General features: G+C 46.8%; 1 protein-coding gene and 1 pseudogene across 1 annotated transcript in view; one reads left to right on the forward strand and one right to left on the reverse strand.

Moving 5' to 3' along the window:
• Positions 1-17880, reverse strand: part of LOC144483187 (uncharacterized) — a 33725-nt gene extending 15845 nt beyond the window's left edge. Inside the window, exons 1-5 of the mRNA XM_078201980.1 lie at positions 17867-17880; positions 14395-14633; positions 14014-14319; positions 10490-10819; positions 5612-5625 (exon numbers count right to left, since the gene is read on the reverse strand). Of these exons, the coding sequence (XP_078058106.1) occupies positions 5612-5625; positions 10490-10819; positions 14014-14319; positions 14395-14633; positions 17867-17880 (903 nt within the window). The remainder of the gene's footprint in view (positions 1-5611; positions 5626-10489; positions 10820-14013; positions 14320-14394; positions 14634-17866) is intronic.
• Positions 11156-11361, forward strand: LOC144483193 (U2 spliceosomal RNA; annotated as a pseudogene).
• Positions 17881-19687: the final 1807 nt, after the last annotated feature.

Here is a 19687-nt window from a genome sequence, read left to right on the forward strand (position 1 = left end):
ATTCAAAGTCCGATGATATTGAGGTCCCAAGGGATATGACTCTGTCAGATCGAGACGTGACGTCTGAGATTTCGGCCTGTGATTCCTCTTTCAATATCCTGTAAAATGAGTTTACAAAAGTCATCAGTGTCAGTACAGGATAGAAATTCAGAACAGACAATTTCTATGGAACATTCTTTCCTCTCTCATTCCCCAAAAGCTGTAAATCTCCATCCCACACACTCTCTCCCCATTCTCAGCAGGTCTGGCAGCATCTGCATGGAGAGAAAAGAACTGATGTTTCAGAGCTTTGACAAAGGGTCATCGAGACAAGAAACATCAGCTCTTTTCTCTCCTTACAGATGCTGCCAGACCTGCTGAAATTTTCCAGCATTTTCTCTCTTGGTTTCAGATTCCAGCATCCGCAGTAATTTGCTTTTATAAGGCTGCAGATACCTCCTCCCAAGTAACATGCGTGTGCCCAAGACATCACCACTTGTTTCCCTTATTTATTTAGCACCCATGGTGCTCTCCGCAGTAAACACAGAGGAGAAGTATTCATTAAAAATCTCACCCATCTCCTGCGGCTCCACACACAGATGGCCATACTGATTTTTAAGGGGATCTATTCTCTCTCTAGCCACCCTTTTACTCTTAATATAGCTATAGAACCTCTTGGAATTTTCTTTAATCTTACCTGCCAGATCCATATCATACCCTCTTTCTGTCCTCCTGATTTCCCTCTTCAGTATTTTCTTACACTTTTTATCGTCAGAGTGATTCACTTGTCCCCGATTGCCGAAACCCAATGTATGCTTCCTTCTTTTACCTGACCAGAGCCTCAATGTCCCTTGTCTGCCAGAGATCCCTAAATTCACCATTCTTTCCCTGCATCTTAACAGGAATATAATGCCCCTGGATTCTTGATATCACACTTTTTTAAAACCTCCTATTTCCCAGTCATTCCTTTCCCTTCAAACAAACTCACCTAATCGACATCTGCTCGATTCTGCCTAATGCACATAAAAGTGGCCCTGCTCCAGTTTAGGGCCTTGACCTGTGGACCTGTCCTATCTTTTTCCTGAACTATTTTGAAACTATTGGTGCTCCCAATAGTGCTCCCTGACTGACACTTCAGTCACTTGCTCGACCTCATTTCTTAACTGTCTAATAGAAAGTGAGTCCAGGAATTGATGATGAAAAATGAGGAGCTGGGAGATGAATTGAACAAGTATTTTGCCTCGATGTTCACAATAGAGATACAGTTAAAACTCAGAAACAGCTGGAAATCAGAAAACAGAAGTGTGGGATGAACTCTGAAAAAGCACAATTCCCAGGGAAGTGGTCCTCAGCAAACTGTTGGAGCTGTGGGCTGATGAGTCCTCGGGTCCTGCTGGGCTTCATTCTCGGGTCCTGCTGGGCTTCATTCTCGGGTCTTAACAGAGGGAGATAGTTGATGTTGTTCAATTTTCTAAACCGTCTGTCGCCATTACCCTCACTGCGCATGCTTCAGGTCCCGCCCCTCATTCACTCCGATTGGTTGGAGGACCAGCCGCTCCCGCTCGGACCTCCAGCCCCGCCCCCTCTTCCTATTGGTCCGGAGTTGCCGTCAATCAGTCCCCGGGCATTATGATGTGGAGCATGCGCAGTGTCATTGCTGTTCTTGGCGCTTGTTTGTCCCGGAGAAGCGGAGTCAGCGTTAGGCGGTGGCTGGGAGGATTTGGAAACACTTTGTGGATCCGCAAACCCTTCAGAATCATTGTCAGCTCCCTGGTTTGTAGCTGCGGGGCTTCTCCCTCCCTCCCTCCCTCCCGGGAACAGGCCCAGGTTAACGGCCCCATCCTGGCTCAGCCACTGGAGGATGGTTCACATCAGAGGATGGGGGAGGGGGACAATAAATAAGAGGTTACACTTTGGCCTCAAATCAATGAGGACCCTGATCTCTGGGAAGGAAGGAAACCCTGGGAGGTGGGCGGGGAGGATTCACAAACACCCGCTGGAGGTCCCAACACCCCCAATAAGAAGCTGCAGCTCCCTGCAGTGACCAGGAGAGAAAATAATTGATTTTATTTTCACTCTGTACAAAAGAGAATTGAACCCAGCCAGAATAGAGGGTGGGAGAAAAGATTTGTGAAGATATTTCACACTGGGTTTGCCAGGCTGACCAACTCTCTGAGAAAATGAAAGGACATCCTTCATGAGTCTGTCGAAGCAGGTGAGCAGTATTGTGTGCGGTGCTGCTGGAACTGTGTGGGTGGACAGGGGCTGGTTGGCAGCCAGAACAGTTGGAAGAGGGTGCTGCACAGATCCATCTTATGGGTGAAACAGCGCCCATACGCCATGCAGCCTGGCACACTGGAGTCATGGGACAATCCATTGAAATATGAGCTGGTTGGTCAGTGTGGGAGTTGGTTGCAGGACAGGGAGGAGGGAAAGTGTTCAGGATGAGGATTTACTGCTGCACAGGAACAAGTGAGGAAACGATGTTCCACAGAACATAGTTTCAAATTCCAGCATCCGCAGTAATTTGCTTTGATTCCAAATAAACTTATTGGACTTTAACCTGGTGTTCTGAGACTTCTTACTGTGCAAACTCCAGAGAGACAGTCACCCACCGCTGGAATCGAACCCAGACTCAGTGAGGCAGCAGTGCTAACCACTGTGCCACAGTGAAGGGAGTTTGCCGCAAATTTCGGGTGATAACAATGGGCTGGATGTTGCTCAGAATGTGGAGCACTGCAGCAAAGTACAGAGAGACAGAGCAGCAAACTGGACTGAGAAATGGAGTCTGCAGACTGGAACTGGCAGCATGAGGAGAGGTTATTTAGTCTAACACTCACAGCAATCTACAACCCACCCCCATTACCGAGACAGTGAGACAGAGATTACAAACACTCACCAACACAGCTCCACTGAAACGTCCCAGGAAAAAGGGGGAATCTGTGGCAGTTCCTGTCCTGAAATAGCCCCAGGACTGTCACTCAAATCCCCAACCCGGCCCAGTTCACAGCTCAGCCTCTCAGCTTGCAGCTTCCTGCACCTTGAGCCAACCCTGTCCAGGTGTGGGAGGGATGTGGAACCCCAGAGTGGGGGGAGGGGTGACCTCCTGCTGTGTCCCAAATAGTTTCTCCTTCCCCTCCCCCTTGGCGCTCGAAGGTCTCAATGTGGATGTGTTGATGGACATTGCAGAGCCTAACTGAGCTGCGCCTGTCCCTTATCCTGGGTCAACCCCTCCCCTTGGGTTCAGTGTGTTCAGTTCGCTGCTTCTTTCCCTGCTGAACCTTCAGTTAATCAAAAACAGAAAGTGCTGGAAAACCTCAGCAGGTCTGGTCGCATCTGTGATCATCCAGACTGGAAGCATTAACTCCATTCTCTCTCCACAGATGCTGTCAGACCTGCTTTGATTTTCCAGCATTTTCTGTTTAAGATTCCAGCATCCGCAGTGTTTTGCTTTTATCTTCATTTAAACAAGCATTCTTTGATGGCCTTTACCCTCCGTGCTCCTTTCCAGAGCTTCCCACCTTCTGCTATTGTCCCTGACTCCCACATTAACTGTCATTCCTTCCCTTTCTCCTGCTCACATCCCGCTCGAAACTCAGACTCAGAGTTTTACCGCCATCTCCCCCTCCCCCAGCCTCCACATCCCAACACCCGGAATCTCTAACCCAGCGGTTCCAGTTTGTCTGGTTTGAGTTCAGATTTGCCGCAGCACCGACAGGATTTCACTTCAAACCAGCCGGAACTGACTGCTCACAAATCCCTAAATGTTTCTCCAGCAGCCCGGGCTTGTTAATGTTGTTTAAAGTCAGCGCCCAAATGCAGCTACTCTCCTCAGTTTAAAAAACTTCTCCGTTTAATCCAAAGTATTATTCGCACCAGACACAAACACAAAATTGTGAACGTTACCCCCCGCCCCCCCTCCCCCCGCCCCCCCAACGAGACCCGAGCTGGGGTGCCCTGAGTAAGAGACATCTGTTTCGGGTGTGACAATTCTTACACATTCTCTGGTTGACATAAAACGGAAAACGCTGGAAATTGCCCCCATTACCGAGACAGTGAGACAGAGATTACAAACACTCTTTTTTTTATTTCAAAAATATACTTTATTCACAAAAAAAACTCTCCAATAAAACATTGCAAAATGACAGATCCAAAAGTCATAAACAGTGCAAAAAAGAATCATTTTTACAGTACAATACAGTGCTTATTGACAAAACATTACATTCATTACATTTCATTACTTAAAACTATGTACATTCATCAGAGTTTACTGTGTGCCGTTATTTATCAGGTTGGCACACAGTTACGCAGGCCGAGGGTATTCTGCAGTTACCCGGCCCTCGGTCTGCCTCGGTTGAGACGCTTTACACGGTGGCCTTTCCCCATTGTGCCTTGGCGGCGGCTGCCCCAAGCTTGAGCGCGTCCCTGAGCACAGAGTCCTGGACCTTGGAATGTGCCAGTCTGCAACACTCGGTCGAGGACAATTCTTTCAGCTGGAAGATCAGCAAGTTTCGGGCGGACCAAAGCACGTCCTCCACCGAGTTGATGACCCTCCAGCAGCAGTTGATATTTGTCTCGGTGTGCGTCCCCGGAAACAGCCCGTAGAGCACAGAGTCCTGCGTCACCGAGCTGCCCGGGACGAACCGCGACAAATACCACTGCACCTCACTCCAGACCTTCTTTGCAAAGGCACATTCCACAAGGAGGTGTGCGACCGTCTCATCAGCCCCGCAGCCGCTTCGAGGACAGCGTGCGATGAGGTTGAGACCCCGGGCGTGCATAAAGGATCTGACGGGGAGTGCCCTTCTCACCACCAGCCAGGCCAGGTCTTGGTGCTTGTTTGTGAGTTCTGGTGATGAGGCATTCTGCCAAATGACATTGACAGTCCGCTCAGGGAACCATCCGACAGGATCTGCCGTCTCCTTTTCTCTCAGGGCCTCAAGGACATTACGTGCTGACCACTGTTTGATAGCCATGTGGTCAAAGGTGTGTTTCCGGAAGAATTTCTCCACGAAGGACAGGTGCTGCGGTACGGTCCAACTACTTGGAGCGTTCCGCGGCAATGTGGCCAGACCCATCCTCCGCAACACTTGGGACAGGTAGAACCTCAAAAAATAGTAGCACTTGCTGTTACTGTACCGAGGATCTACACACAGCTTGATGCAGCCGCACACAAAGGTGGCCATCAGGATGAGGGCGGCGTTGGGAACGTTTTTCCCTTCATTCTCTGGAGATTTGTGCATCGCCTCCCTCCGGACACGATCCATCTTTGATCTCCAGATGAACTTAAAGATGGCCCGGGTCACTGCTGTTGCGCAGGACTTGGGGAGAGGCCACACCTGCGCCACGTACAACAACACGGACAGAACCTCACATTGGATCACAAGGTTCTTCCCAGTAATGGAGAGGGAGCGTTGCTCCCACAATCCCAATTTTTGTCTGGCTTTGGCGATGCGCTCCTCCCAGTTTTTGGCGCATGCCCCTGCCGCTCCAAACCATATCCCCAGCACCTTGAGGTAGTCTGCCCTAATGGTGAAGGGGATAAAGGATGTGTCAGGCCAGTTCCCAAAGAACATGGCCTCACTCTTACCCTGGTTGACTTTGGCCCCCGAGGCCAGCTCGAACTGCTCACAGACTCGAAGGAGCCTACAAACAGACGAGGGGTCCGAGCAGAAGACAGCCACGTCATCCATGTAGAGGGAGGCTTTAACTTGCGTCCCTCCGCTGCCTGGGATTGTAACCCCTTTGATGCCTGGGTCGCTTCTGAGGGCCTCGGCAAAGGGTTCAATGCAACACACAAAAAGGACGGAGGAGAGAGGGCAGCCCTGCCTGACTCCAGACCTGATTTGAAACATATCTGATTCCCACCCATTGATTGAAACTGCGCTACTGATGTCTGTGTAGAGCAGTTGGATCCAATTGCAGATTCCCTCCCCAAAGCCCATTTTGGAGAGCACATCCATCATGTAGCTGTGCGATATTCTGTCAAACGCCTTCTCCTGGTCTAGACTGATGAGGCAGGTGTCCACCTGCCTGTCCTGCACGTAGGCGATCGTATCCCTGAGTAGCGCGAGGCTATCAGAGATCTTCCTGCCGGGTACAGCACAGGTTTGATCAGGATGGATCACTGACCCCAGAACAGACTTGACCCGGTTGGCGATGACCTTGGCCAGAATCTTGTAATCCACATTCAATAGTGAAATAGGTCTCCAATTTCTAATTTCTCCCCTTTCCCCCTTCTGCTTGTAGATGAGGGTAATGATGCCTTTCCTCATGGATTCTGACATGCTGCCTTCCAGAAGCATACTCTCGTATACTTCCAGGAGGTCCGGGCCCGTCAAGTCCCACAATGCCGAGTAAAGCGCAGCCGGTAAGCCGTCGCTACCGGGAGTTTTACCCTTCTGAAGGGACTCGACTGCCTTTGTCAGCTCATCCAGAGCTACCGGTCTGTCCAGGCTCTCCCGCTCGCCGTCGTCCAAGACTTGTGTGATAGACGACAGGAAAGACTGGGAGGCCGTGCTGTCTGTTGGCTTCAGGTCATTCAGTCCGGCATAGAAGGATTTGCAAATCCTCAGGATGTCAGACTGCGATGACCCTACAGAGCCATCTTCTTCCTTCAGGCTTGTGATCACAGAGGTTTCTCTGTGCACCTTCTGGAAGAAGAAGCGCGAGCACGTTTCGTCCTGCTCCACGGAGCGGACCCTGGACCGGAAGATAACCTTGGAGGCCTCTGAGGCAAAGAGCGAGGCTTACTGGCTCTTCACCTCCCGGAGGTCCTCCTTGACATCAACCCCCATCGACTGCAGTTGGAGTAGCTCCTGCATGCTTTTCTGGAGTCGGGACATTTCCCCCCGTCTCTCCCTGGCCTTCTAAACCCCTTTTCGGATAAAGAACCTCTTGATGTTGCCCTTGATGGTTTCCCACCAGAGCGATGGAGACTCAAAGAAGGGTTTCACGGTTCTCCAACCGTGGTAAACCCTCTTGAGTTCCTCGAGGTTCTCTGGGGTCAACAGTTCTACATTAAGCTTCCAGGACCCCCTGCCCACTTTCTGGTTTTGCTCCAGCTGACAGTCTGCCAGCAGGAGGCAGTGATCAGAGAAGAACACCGGCTTGACGTCGGTGGACCTGACCGTGAGCGCGGGATGCAAACATGAAGTCGATCCTGGAGCGGACAGACCCGTCTGGCCGCGACCACGTGTATCTACGCTGCCCTCCGTCTGCTGGATCGCTGAAGACGTCGAGCAGCTTGGCATCTTTGACTGTTTCCAGCAGGGCTCTGGACGTAGCGTCCAGTTTACTTTCGGCCCTGTTGGATCGGCCGGCCTTGTCAATGATACAGTTAAAGTCCCCACCCAGTATGATTGGCCTGGAGGTGGTGAGTAGCAGTGGCAGCTGTTCAAAAAGTGCCAGCCGCTCGGTCTTGACGGCAGGGGCATACACATTAATCAGCCTGAGAGGGCAGTTTTTGTACGTGACGTCTGCTACGAGGAGGCGTCCTCCCACCACCTCCTTAACTTAGGAGACGGTGAAGTTGCCCCCCCGTAGCAGAATGCCGAGGCCGGATGAAATCTGCGAATGACTTAGTAAATCCCTTCCCTAACAGCACTGCGAGTGTCCCTCAAACCACAGGGACTGCAGCGGTTCAGGAAGGCAGCTCACCACCACCTCAAGGGCAATTAGGAACAGGTAATAAAAATACTGGTCTGGCCAGTGACACCCACACCCCATGAAAAGAAAATGTCTGTTCAAACAAGACTTAATTAAGGCAGGACAGGATTCTTTGAATAATACATTTTACAACATTAAATTAACATTAAAATTATTATTAAAGGAAAGAGATTTGCATATCAATTCAGGAAAATTTCCAAGATGGTGCTGGAGTGAGGCGACTTCTTGCAAGCTGTGCCCAGCATACCCTCTAATTCTATCTTCTACTTGTTCTATGCTTCTAAAACTTTATTCTAACTCTTATGACTGTAACACTACATTCAGCATCCTCTCCTTCTCTACGTACGGTACTCTTTGTCTGTATAGCGTACAAGAAACAATACTTTTCACTGTATGCTAATACATGTGACAATAATAAATCAAATCAAATCAGACAATGATTTTTGCAACTTTATCGAGGTGTTGATCCATCACAGCGCTCCCCTCTCAAGACTCTGTCTCAGACACAATCCCACTTGCTGAGATGTACATGTGATTCTTGCCTCGAGTGAGTGTCTTCAGTAATCAGCCAGCAACAAATCATTACGGAGCCCTGACTTTTCACCCCTGAGTGGCCAGCTCCCTGTGTCAGAGTCAACCTTTTCCTCAGTTAATAATTACCTCAAGCTGCTGCTCGGGTAAATCCAATTAGTTCTTAGGCACAGTGGCCACCCAGCCTCAGTACATCAGACAAGAATACAAAAGAGTAAAATCTCTTGATTTTGAACTATCTCGCTATCCACTGGATCAAACTAAAGATTATAATGTACCATTATAATAAGGGCTTAGTTGTGAGGAGAGACTGGGTAAACTGGGGTTGTTCTCACTGGAAAGATGGAGGATGAGTGTTGACCTAATAGAGGTGTATAAAATTATGAAAGGCATAGATAGGGTGAACGGTGGGAAGCTTTTTCCCAGGTCGGTGGTGACGTTCACGAGGGTTCATAGGTTCTAGGTGAAGGTGGGGGGAGGTTTAACACGGATATCAGAAGGACGTATTTTACACAGAGGGTGGTGGGGGCCTGGAATGTGCTGCCGGGCAAGGTGGTGGCGGCGGACACACTGGGAACGTTTAAGACTTATCTAGATAGCCACATGAACAGAGTGGGAATGGAGGGATACAAAAGAATGGTCGAGTTTGGACCCGGGAGCGGCGCGGGCTTGGAGGGCCAAAGGGCCTGTTCCTGTGCTGTATTGTTCTTTGTTCTTTGTATTCCTTGGGACCTTTATCAGGGATCCTTCATTATTAGAATAGTTTGTCTGAAATTGCCGTTTCTCACACAGAGAGACATGCAATAATTCAACTTAACAATTTTTGGATGAAAATCCAGTCTTTCCAATATGATTATTGATTCATTATTTATAACTTAATCAAGGTTCATCAATTGTACAATCATCTGTTTCATGACTGGTTCCTCCCATCATACAGTAATTTGATTAATATATGTGGTTAATACAGAAAACAAAATGACCTCTTTCATCACATGTTAGTCTGACTTCCTTGACCTTGTCAGTTATTACAGCAGATACAATATAAAAATGGTCACGTCAAATTCAGGTCTGACCAATCAGACCTACGTACAGTGAGAAACATGATTGAAAGCAGCAGTAGTGAGAAAGGGTCAATTGTAAAGTTAAAACTGAGATGTGTCTGGTGCAGTTTTAACAGAATATCCAGTCTAATGTAAGCTGAATCAGAATCTAATGTAACAGTAACTAAGAGAGATGTGAAGTGTAAACATGAAGTATAAATCGAGACTTGATCTTTAGTGGGATTAAAACCAGGGCCTCCTGTGGTCTAAACAGAGAGATGTTTTGCCTAATTATTAATAAGGAGAGTTAAATGTAGAATAGAGCAATTGTCTAGTGTAACATAAACTGAGACACAACCTGGTTTAACATAAATATAGTGGTTAGCACTGCTGCCTCACAGTGTCAGGGACCCAGGTTTGATTCCCGGCTTGGGTCACTGTCTGTGCGGAGTCTACACATTCTCCCCGTGTCTGCTTGGGTTTCCTCTGGGTGCTTCTGTTTCCTTGCACACTCCAAACATGTGTGGGTTAGGTTGATTGGCCATGCCCCTTAGTGTCAGGGGGATTAGCAGGATAAATATGTGGGGTTATGGGGCTAGGACCTAGGGAGGATTGTCAGTGCAGGCTCGATGAGCTGAATGGCTTCTTTCTGCATGAGAGGGATTCTATGCTTTGAAATATGAACATGGTCCAGAAACAGTATTAACAAAGGCAGGGTCTGCAGTAATTTAAATAGGGGCATGGCTGGCACAGTAACTGAGACAGAGCTGTGAACAATGGGAACTCAGACAGGGTCTGGAGTAGTTCAAAAAGGCTCAGGTGTAATAATAACAGATAATAATAACTGAGACAGGGCCCAACTTAAAATAACCAGGGATGGGAACCAGGATTTTACGGCCCTTCTCCCCAGCGATACATTATTGTCCTGTTGAACTAAATGGAGATTTAAATAGCTATCCAATTAAGCCCAAATCTTTCCCAATAGCCCTGCAATTTTGCCACTTTAAGAATGTATCGAATTGTTTTTTTCAAAATTAATTAATGAATCTGATTCCACAACCCATTCAGGCAGTGCGCACCAACCAGATCACATCTTACCGTGTCAAATAGACATCTCCTCAATCTGGACTCTTGTTTCTTTGCACATTTTAAATCCATTCATCCTCTGGTTACCAACCCTCTTGCTGGTTGGAACAGTTCCTCCCCATTTACTCCTATCAAACCCCTCATGGCTTGAACACCTCAATTCAATCTCGCCCTAATCCCCTGACATTTCTCCAATTTCTCCTCGATGGTCTGTCCAATGAGGTGCAGCTTCATTGTGCCGTCACTGATGTATTTATCTCGCTCTGACCAGGGGATCAGATCTTTAATCTCAGCTTCCCCCGAGTGTGGGACCTGGAGGGTCTTCACATCATTCACAAACCACACCCCATTGACACATTGGTAAAGCAGAATGCTCAGCTTGTGAGAATATGTCTTGCCAGCTGGATCATAATCATTTACTGAGACAGAGAGAGTTGACAACTCATCCTCTTGCTGAATCTCATCATATCGCATGCGATTGCGATGATTGTTTTTCAGCCGCTGGATCCTTTGACCTTTTGGGAAAAAGGTAACATACCACTGAATCTTCAGTTTGAAATGGCTGGTCAAGAATGATGTCTGAATAGATGTTTGATTCATCATCTGATATCCTGTGATGTCCCAGAGGTGGCTGAATGTTTGAATCGGCAACACTCTATATTAGAGCCGGCGGGAATCCTGGCTCCTCACTTTCACTTTCAGTTCCCGGTTCTGATGAGGTATTCAGTGGGCGGGAACAATAAAATCCACCCTCCCACACCGGAACCATCCACATAAAACCCTCAACAATAGAGTTAAAGAAACAAAATCTCCCGAGGGATATCACGTGTGTGTGCAACGTCAGATAGATGATCGCTTCTCGGCCTTTTGGCTAAGATCAAGTGTAGTATGGTCGGCAGCCCATGGTCGGCCGCGCTTGGTTGAGGTCATTAGGTTACACTGAAGCTTCATATGTTTCATATGAAGCAATTTTTTAAAGCGGCATCTCGGCCTTTTGGCTGGGATGCAAATGAGCTCAAGTCTTGGAGGAGGAACCTCCCCCTTCTCCAATCAGCTTGGCTCATGTAGATCAGGCCCAGGACAGGGTGGTTTGGTCGCCTGCCCTGTCTTGTCAGAGATTTGAACAGGCTGAGTGAGTGGGCGAGGATATGGCAAATGGAGTATAACGTTGATAAATGCGAGGTTATACACTTTGGAGGAAATAATAACAAATGGGATTACTATCTCAATGGAAACAAATCAAAACATGCTACCGTGCAAAGGGACCTGGGGGTCCTTGTGCATGAGACGCAAAAGCCCAGTCTGCATGTACAACAGGTGATCAAGAAGGTAAATGGGATGTTGGCCTATATCGCGAGGGGAATAGAATATAAAAGCAGGGATGTCTTGATGCACCTGTACAGGGCATTGGTGAGGCCGCAGCTGTATTGGTCCCCTTATATGAGGAAGGATATATTGGCATTGGAGGGAGTGCAGAGAAGGTTCACCAGGTTGATACCGGAGATGAGGGGTTTGGATTATGAGGAGAGGCTGAGGAGATTGGGTTTGTACTCGTTGGAGTTTAGAAGGATGAGGGGGTATCTTATGGAGACTTATAAGATAATGCGGGGGCTGGATAGGGTGGAGGCGGAGAGATTCTTTCCACTTAGTAAGGAAGTTAAAACGAGAGGACACAGCCTCAAAATAAAGGGGGGTCGGTTTAAGACAGAGTTGAGGAGGAACTTCTTCTCCCAGAGGGTGGTGAATCTCTGGAATTCTCTGCCCACTGAGGTGGTGGAGGCTACCTCGCTGAATATGTTTAAAGCGCGGATGGATGGATTCCTGATCGGTAAGGGAATTAAGGGTTATGGGGATCAGGCGGGTAAGTGGTACTGATCCACGTCAGATCAGCCATGATCTTATTGAATGGCGGGGCAGGCTCGAGGGGCTAGATGGCCTACTCCTGCTCCTATTTCTTATGTTCTTATGTTCTTATGTCAGCCTGGATCTGAAATGTCTCAACTTGTTGAGACTCTGAATTGGATTTGATTTGATTGAATTGGAAAAGTATTTTTTTAAAATCAGATAGAACTGAGTTTACCGAGCCAAAGAAGGAGGTGTTCAGAGCAGTGATCAGAATCTCCATCGGTGAAGTGGGTTTGGCAGGCAGCTCTCCCTCAACATCACTTCTCATGACCCTCTCCACTGACTCTGAATTCTCACATTGAGCGTCTGACATATTTCCTGAGTAACAGAAATCTCAGATCAAACACTGGGAAGAGTGAAGCGTTTATATTCTGTGTCAGACACAGACGCTGTCCCCTAGCCAATGACTCCATCCTTCTCCTCGTCAGTGCCTGGGGCTGAACCAGAGAACTCACAACCTTTTTTCCCATTTGACCCACAGATCAGCTTGCAATCCCCAAATGTCTGTCTCCTCTCTTCCACACTCATACAGTGCAGAAGAGGCCACTGAGCCTGCACTGACTCTCTGACAGAGCACCTTACCCAGGCCATCTCCCCCACCCGGGCATGGGTGGACCAGGACAGGTTGTTGATGATCTGAACACCTCGAAACTTGAAGCTCTCGAACCATCTCCACTTCATCACCTTTGATGTCGACAAGGGCATGTCCTCCATTACATTTCAGTCACCCATCAGACTTCTCTTTTCGAGGGAAAAGCAGCCTCAGACTTTCCTGAGGGTTAAAAGCTCTCAGCTCTGGGATTATTCTTGTCAATCTACGTTGCTCCATCTCCAGTGCCTCTCTTTCCTTCTTCTAAATGCAGATCACTAATTTTGACAGGGCTCCCAGTTTACTCTAACCCTGGTTCTAAACAAGTTGGCCATAACCTCCCTGCTTTTCAATTCTATGCCTCTGAAATGGAACCCTATATATGGGCCCCACACTTTAGGAAAGATGTGAACTCGCTGGGGTGTCAGCAGAGTGGATAACTGAGTGAATCCTTTCCCACACAAAGCAGGTGAATGGTCTCTCCCCAGTGTGGACTCACTGGTGAATCCACAGGTTTGATGAGCTTTAAAACCTCTGTGCAGTGAGAACAGCTGAACAGTCTCTCCTCTGTGAGACTGCACTGGTGGGACATCAGTTCTGCAGACCTTGTGAAGTCATAGAGCTTTCCAGCATGGAAACAGGTCCTTTGGCCCAACTTGTCCATGCAGCCCCTTTTTTTTAAAAGCCCTCAGCTAGTCCCAATTGCCCGCATTTATACCCATCGTACCCATGTAACTGTCTAAATGCTTTTTAAAAGACAAAATTGTACCCGCCTCTACTACTACCTCTGGCATCTTGTTCCAGACACTCACCACCCTCTGTGTGAAAACGTTGCCCCACTGGACCCTTTTGTATCTCTCCCCTCTCACCTTAAACCTATGCCCTCTAGTTTTAGACTCCCCTACCTTGATATTGACGATCTACCTTATCAATGTCCCTTATTATTTTATAGACCGCTATAAGTTCATCCCTCAGCCTTCTACGCTCCAGAGAAAAAAGTCCCAGTCTATCCAGCCTCTCCTTATAACTCAATCCATCCAGTCCCAGTAGCATCCTAGTAAATCTTTTCTGCACTCTTTCTAGTTTAATAATATCTTTTCTATAATCGGGTGACCAGAACTGTGCACAGTCACTCCCCCATTCAAAGCATTGAAAGGGTCTCTACTTGGTGTGAGTGACTTTGGGTTTCAGCAAGCTGGATAACCGAGTTAATACCTTCCCACACAGAGCAGCTTAACGGTCTGTCCCCAGTGTGAATTCGCTGGTGTGTGCGCAGGGCGGACGACCGAGTGAATCCCTTCCCACACTGAGAGCAGGTGAACGGTTTCTCCCCAGTGTGAACTCGCTGGTGTCGCTGCAGCGTGGATAAATCAGTGAATCCCTTCCCACACTGAGAGCAGGTGAACGGTTTCTCCCCAGTGTGAACTCGCTGGTGTCTCTGCAGCGTGGATGACCTTTTAAACCTCACTGAACATTGTGAGCAGCTGAACGGTCTCTCCTCAGTGTGAATGCGCTCATGGTCTCGAAGAACTGCAGTACTTTTGAAGCCGCTCCCACAATCAGCACATTTAAAAGGTCTCTCATTGCTGTGAGTACCTTTGTGTTTCATGAGGCTGGATGAAGCAGTGAATCCCTTGCCACACATGGCGCAGGTGAATGGTTTCTCTCCAGTGTGAACTCGCTGATGTACCCGCAGGTTGGATGACCTTTTAAATCTCTTTGTGCAGTGAGAACAGCTGAACGGCCTCTCCTCAGTGTGAACACGTTGATGGGACACCAGTTCCCAAGAACTTTTGAAGTCACTCCCACAGTCAGAGCAGTTGAAGGGTTTCTCACTGGTGTGAGAGAGATTGTGACTCAGCAGGTGGGATGACCGAATGAATCCCTTCCCACACATGCTTCAGGTGAACGGCATCTCCCCGGTATGAACTTGCTGGTGTGTCAGCAAGTCAGATGACTGAATGAATCCCTTCCCACACACGCAACAGGTGAATGGTCTCTCCCCAGTATGAATGTGTCGATGAACTTCAAGCCGAGATGGGAACCTGAATCCCTTCCCACAGTCCCCACATTTCCACGGTGTCTCCATGGTGCGGGTGTCCTTGTGACTCTCCAGGTTTGGCTATCAGTTGAGGCCTCATCCACACACAGAACATGGGTACAGTCTCTCCCCACTGTGAATGCTGAGATGTTTTTTTCAGGCTGTGTAACTGGTTAAAGCTCTTTCCACACTCAGCGCACTGGAACACTGTCTGTAAATCCTCACCCTCTGATATCCTGTAAAAGGAGTTTACAAAAGTCATCAGTGTCAGTACAGGATAGAAATTCAGAACAGACAATTCCAGTTTCTATGGAACATTCTTTCCTCTCTCATTCCCCAAAAATCATAAATCTCCATTCCACACACTCTCCCTCCATTCTCACTCTGCTGTATCTAATATTCACCCTCCCAATTCTCCTGAAGGTGCTGATTGAGGCTGATTGACAGATCCATGCTCACTGCTTCCTGTCCTGGACACAAAAAGCTGAAAATCTTCAAGCTGCCAGCCATGTTAAAGCTTTACATTTGGACATAAATAAGCAGATTGATGATGTGTGTAATAGAACAGTACAGCACAGAACAGGCCCTTCGGCCCACAATGTTGTGCCGAGCTTTATCTGAAACCAAGATCAAGCTATCCCACTCCCTATCATCCTGGTGTGCTCCATGTGCCTATCCAATAACCGCTTAAATGTTCCTAAAGTGTCTGACTCCACTATCACTGCAGGCAGTCCATTCCACACCCCAACCACTCTCTGCGTAAAGAACCTACCTCTGATATCCTTCCTGTATCTCTCACCACGAACCCTATAGTTATGCCCCCTTGTAATAACTCCATCCACCCGAGGAAATAGTCTTTGCACGTTCACTCTATCTATCCCCTTCATCATTTTATAAACCTCTATTGAGTTTCCCCTCAGCCTCCTCCACTGTAGAGAGAACATCCCTCGCTCCCTCAACCTTTCCTCATAAGACCTACCCTCCAAACCAGGCAGCATCCTGGTAAATCTCCTCTGCACTCTTTCCAGCGCTTCCACATCCTTCTTATAGTGAGGTGACCAGAACTGCACACAATATTCCAAATGTGGTCTCACCAAGGTCCTGTACAGTTGCAGCATAACCCCGTGGCTCTTAAACTCCAACCCCCTGTTCATAAAAGCTAACACACTATAGGCCGTCTTCACAGCTCTATCCACTTGAGTGGCAACATTTAGAGATCTGTGGATATGGACCCCAAGATCTCTCTGTTCCTCCACAGTCTTCAGAACCCTACTTTTGACCCTGTAATCCACATTTAAATTAGTCCTACCAAAATGAATCACCTCACATTTATCAGGGTTAAACTCTATTTGCCATTTTTCAGCCCAGCTTTGCATCCTATCTATGTCTCTTTGCAGCCTACAACAGCCCTCCACCTCATCCACTACTCCACCAATCTTGGTGTCATCAGCAAATTTGCTGATCCACCCTTCAGCCCCCTCCTCTCAGTCATTAATAAAAATCACAAAGAGCAGAGGACCAAGCACTGATCCCTGTGGCACTCCGCTAGCAACCTGCCTCCAATCCGAAAATTTTCCATCCACCACCACCCTCTGTCTTCGGTTAGACAACCAGTTACCTATCCAATCGGCCAACTTTCCCTCTATCCCACACCTCCTCACTTTCATCATAAGCCGACCATGGGGGACCTTATCAAACCCCTTACTAAAATCCATGTATATGACATCAACTGCCCTACCTTCATCAACACACTTAGTTACCTCCTCAAAAAATTCTATCAAATTTGTGAGGCACGACTTGCCCTTCACGAATCCGTGCTGACTATCCCGGATTAATGCGCATCTTTCTAAATGGTCATAAATCCCATCCCTAAGGACCTTTTCCATCAATTTACCAACCACCGAAGTAAGACTAACCGGTCTATAATTACCAGGGTCATTTCTATTCCCTTTCTTAAACAGAGGAACAACATTCGCCATTCTCCAGTCCTCTGGCACCATCCCCGTGGACAGCGAGGACCCAAAGATCAAAGCCAGCGGCTCTGCAATCTCATCCCTTGCCTCCCAAAGAATCCTAGGATATATTTCATCAGGCCCAGGGGACTTATCGACCTTTATTCAAAACTGCCAGTACATCCTCCCTCAGAACATCTATTTCCTCCAGCCTATTAGCCTGTAACACCTTCTGTTCCTCAAAAACATGGCCCCTCTCCTTGGTGAACACTGAAGAAAAGTATTCATTCATCACCTCGCCTATCTCTACTGACTCCATACACAAGTTCCCACTACTGTCCTTGACCGGCCCTAACCTCACCCTGGTCATTCTTTTATTCCTCACATAAGAGTAAAAAGCCTTGGGGTTTTCCTTGATCTGACCCGCCAAGGACTTCTCATGTCCCCTCCTAGCTCTCCTAAGCCCCTTTTTCAGCTCATTCCTTGCTAACTTGTAACCCTCAATCGAGCCATCTGAACCTTGTTTCCTCATCCCTACATAAGCTTCCCTCTTCCTTTTCACAAGACATTCCACCTCTTTCGTGAACCATGGTTCCCTCACTCGGCCATTTCCTCCCTGCCTGACAGGGACATACCTATCAAGGACACACAGTATTTGTTCCTTGAAAAAGTTCCACTTTTCATTAGTTCCTTTCCCTGACAGTTTCTGTTCCCAACTTATGCCCCCTAATTCTTGGCTAATCGCATCATAATTCTCTCTCCCCCAATTGTAAACCTTGCCCTGCCGTACAGTAATGCACTGTATTACCTGGTTAGAGAGACATGAAGAATGTGAGGAGGATTTTTATTGAGGCAGCAAGTGGTGACCTGGAAGTTAAAAATTGAACTCCAGAATGAGAAAAGAAATGGAAAGGGGGAGAAAAGAAAGTGTCGACCGATAATTGGTTCACATCAGTCATTCAATGTTGAGACATCTTGAACAGGAGCCGATTCATTCCCTCCAGTAAAGGTTAACAAGTCCTTTCAGCTTTTTTTATTCTGTCAGCATGGGAAGGGAACATCTGATAATTCCCACAGCATTTTAACCATTCTTAATGTGTTTACAATTCTAAAAGTTATAAACTTGTGTTCAAATTTACATTTCCAGCCTTTATAACATTTGTATTAATGAATCATTTATTATTTAATTGTCTCACAATTAATGCTGTCTATTTAACTAATCTGGCTGCTTTCCAATTGTGGGAACTTCAGGCCACAAAAAAGGTAGTTAGAGTCATAGAGGTTCACAGCATGGAAACAGGCCCTTCGGCCCAACTTGTCCATGCCGCCCAGTTTTAGTCCTAATTGCCCTGGAATATTACTCATGATCTGTGCTTCCAACCATTTTGAATGTGCATCTACAACAAGCAAACACATGTGATTCATGAAAGGCCCCCCAAGGGCCACATGTAGTCTGGACCACGGCCTATCAGGCCACTCCCGAGGATGAATTTGCAATGTACCCAGTGTGTTGGGGGGGAATGAACTCAGAAGAATCATTCAACACTCAAACCTGATTCAATCGACAAACAGTTTATTGAGTTACGCCAGCGGGGAGAAGCCACAGGGACTGACCATGTGTAACTCCACCCAACAAAGAATATCATCAATTCTTATCCAGTTACTCAGCCCATCCCGGCTGGACACAATCCAATCAGAATGGTGATAGATTACATACATTATAGGTTCAATAAAATTAGTATCTGGGCATCATGGGGCTTTGTGAGCATCTTGTGAACAGATAGGTGCCCCCATCATGATGTTTTCCAGACCCCCTCATCTACCATCCTTGGGGTTTTCTTTGGACATAGACTCCCTTAGTTTGAAAAGGGGTGGATTAAAAGTTCTCAAATGGATGTCAGCACCCTTCCTTTGTTTTAATCTAATGACCACACGGTCTGGGAATCATTTCTATTTAATAATCTCTCCTTTTCAACTTATAATTCCCACAGCATTTTAACCATTCTTATGTCAGCAATAAATCTTTGGACCTGACAGGAAGTTTAATCCAACACAGGATTGGTCAGAATCATTTCTCATGTCCCAAATTTTAAATAACCATTACAAATTAAAACTCTCATTCTCACATGTGTGAATTGTATCCGGATTAACATTCCTGCATGTTTAGTAAAATATCCTGGCATCATGTAAATATTGTTCCAGGTTCATAACTTTTGAAAAAAAAACTTTATCAATTACACTTACTTTAAAAAAAATCTGTTTGATTTAAATCACAGACAGAAAACCTCAAAGCTTGAAGCAACCCACAAATATCATCCACACACAAGCAGAGAAACTTAGCATGTGCTTTACAACAACAACCAGAATGAATTCCTTAAGCGTTCTTGTGGTTCTGTTTTTAAACTTTCAGAAATGCCTTTAATTAAAGATAAAGTTAATTCTCGAGGAAGATAAACCTTAACAAATGTCGCCCAAAACAATGATAAACACATCTACAAACATCCACATAAAACAAACGAAACACAGGTTCTCACAGCTTGTAAATTTCAAACAATGAATCAATTATAACAGAATATGTGGCTGTATGTAGCTGCCTCGGCCATGGTCAACCCCAACACTGCCTTCCTGAACTGCTACAATGCCTGAGGTGTAAGTACACCCACAGTACTGTGAGGGAGGGATTTCCAGCTACACATTCCAGACTTTCACAAGACTGTAGGTAGTTCCAGATTGATATATTTCATTCAACCACTCCCAAGATGAGTTATTCCAATTCCTTTATTGTCCAGGACAATATATTCACAATATCTTTCAAACAGAAATTAAACATTCCCATTTGATTTCAGGTATTAACATATTCTGTTAGTTTGTTCTTTATTGTCGATGTCAGGCTGGG

The sequence above is a fragment of the Mustelus asterias genome, unplaced genomic scaffold, assembly GCF_964213995.1.
Source record: "Mustelus asterias unplaced genomic scaffold, sMusAst1.hap1.1 HAP1_SCAFFOLD_47, whole genome shotgun sequence".
Classification (NCBI taxonomy): domain Eukaryota; kingdom Metazoa; phylum Chordata; class Chondrichthyes; order Carcharhiniformes; family Triakidae; genus Mustelus; species Mustelus asterias.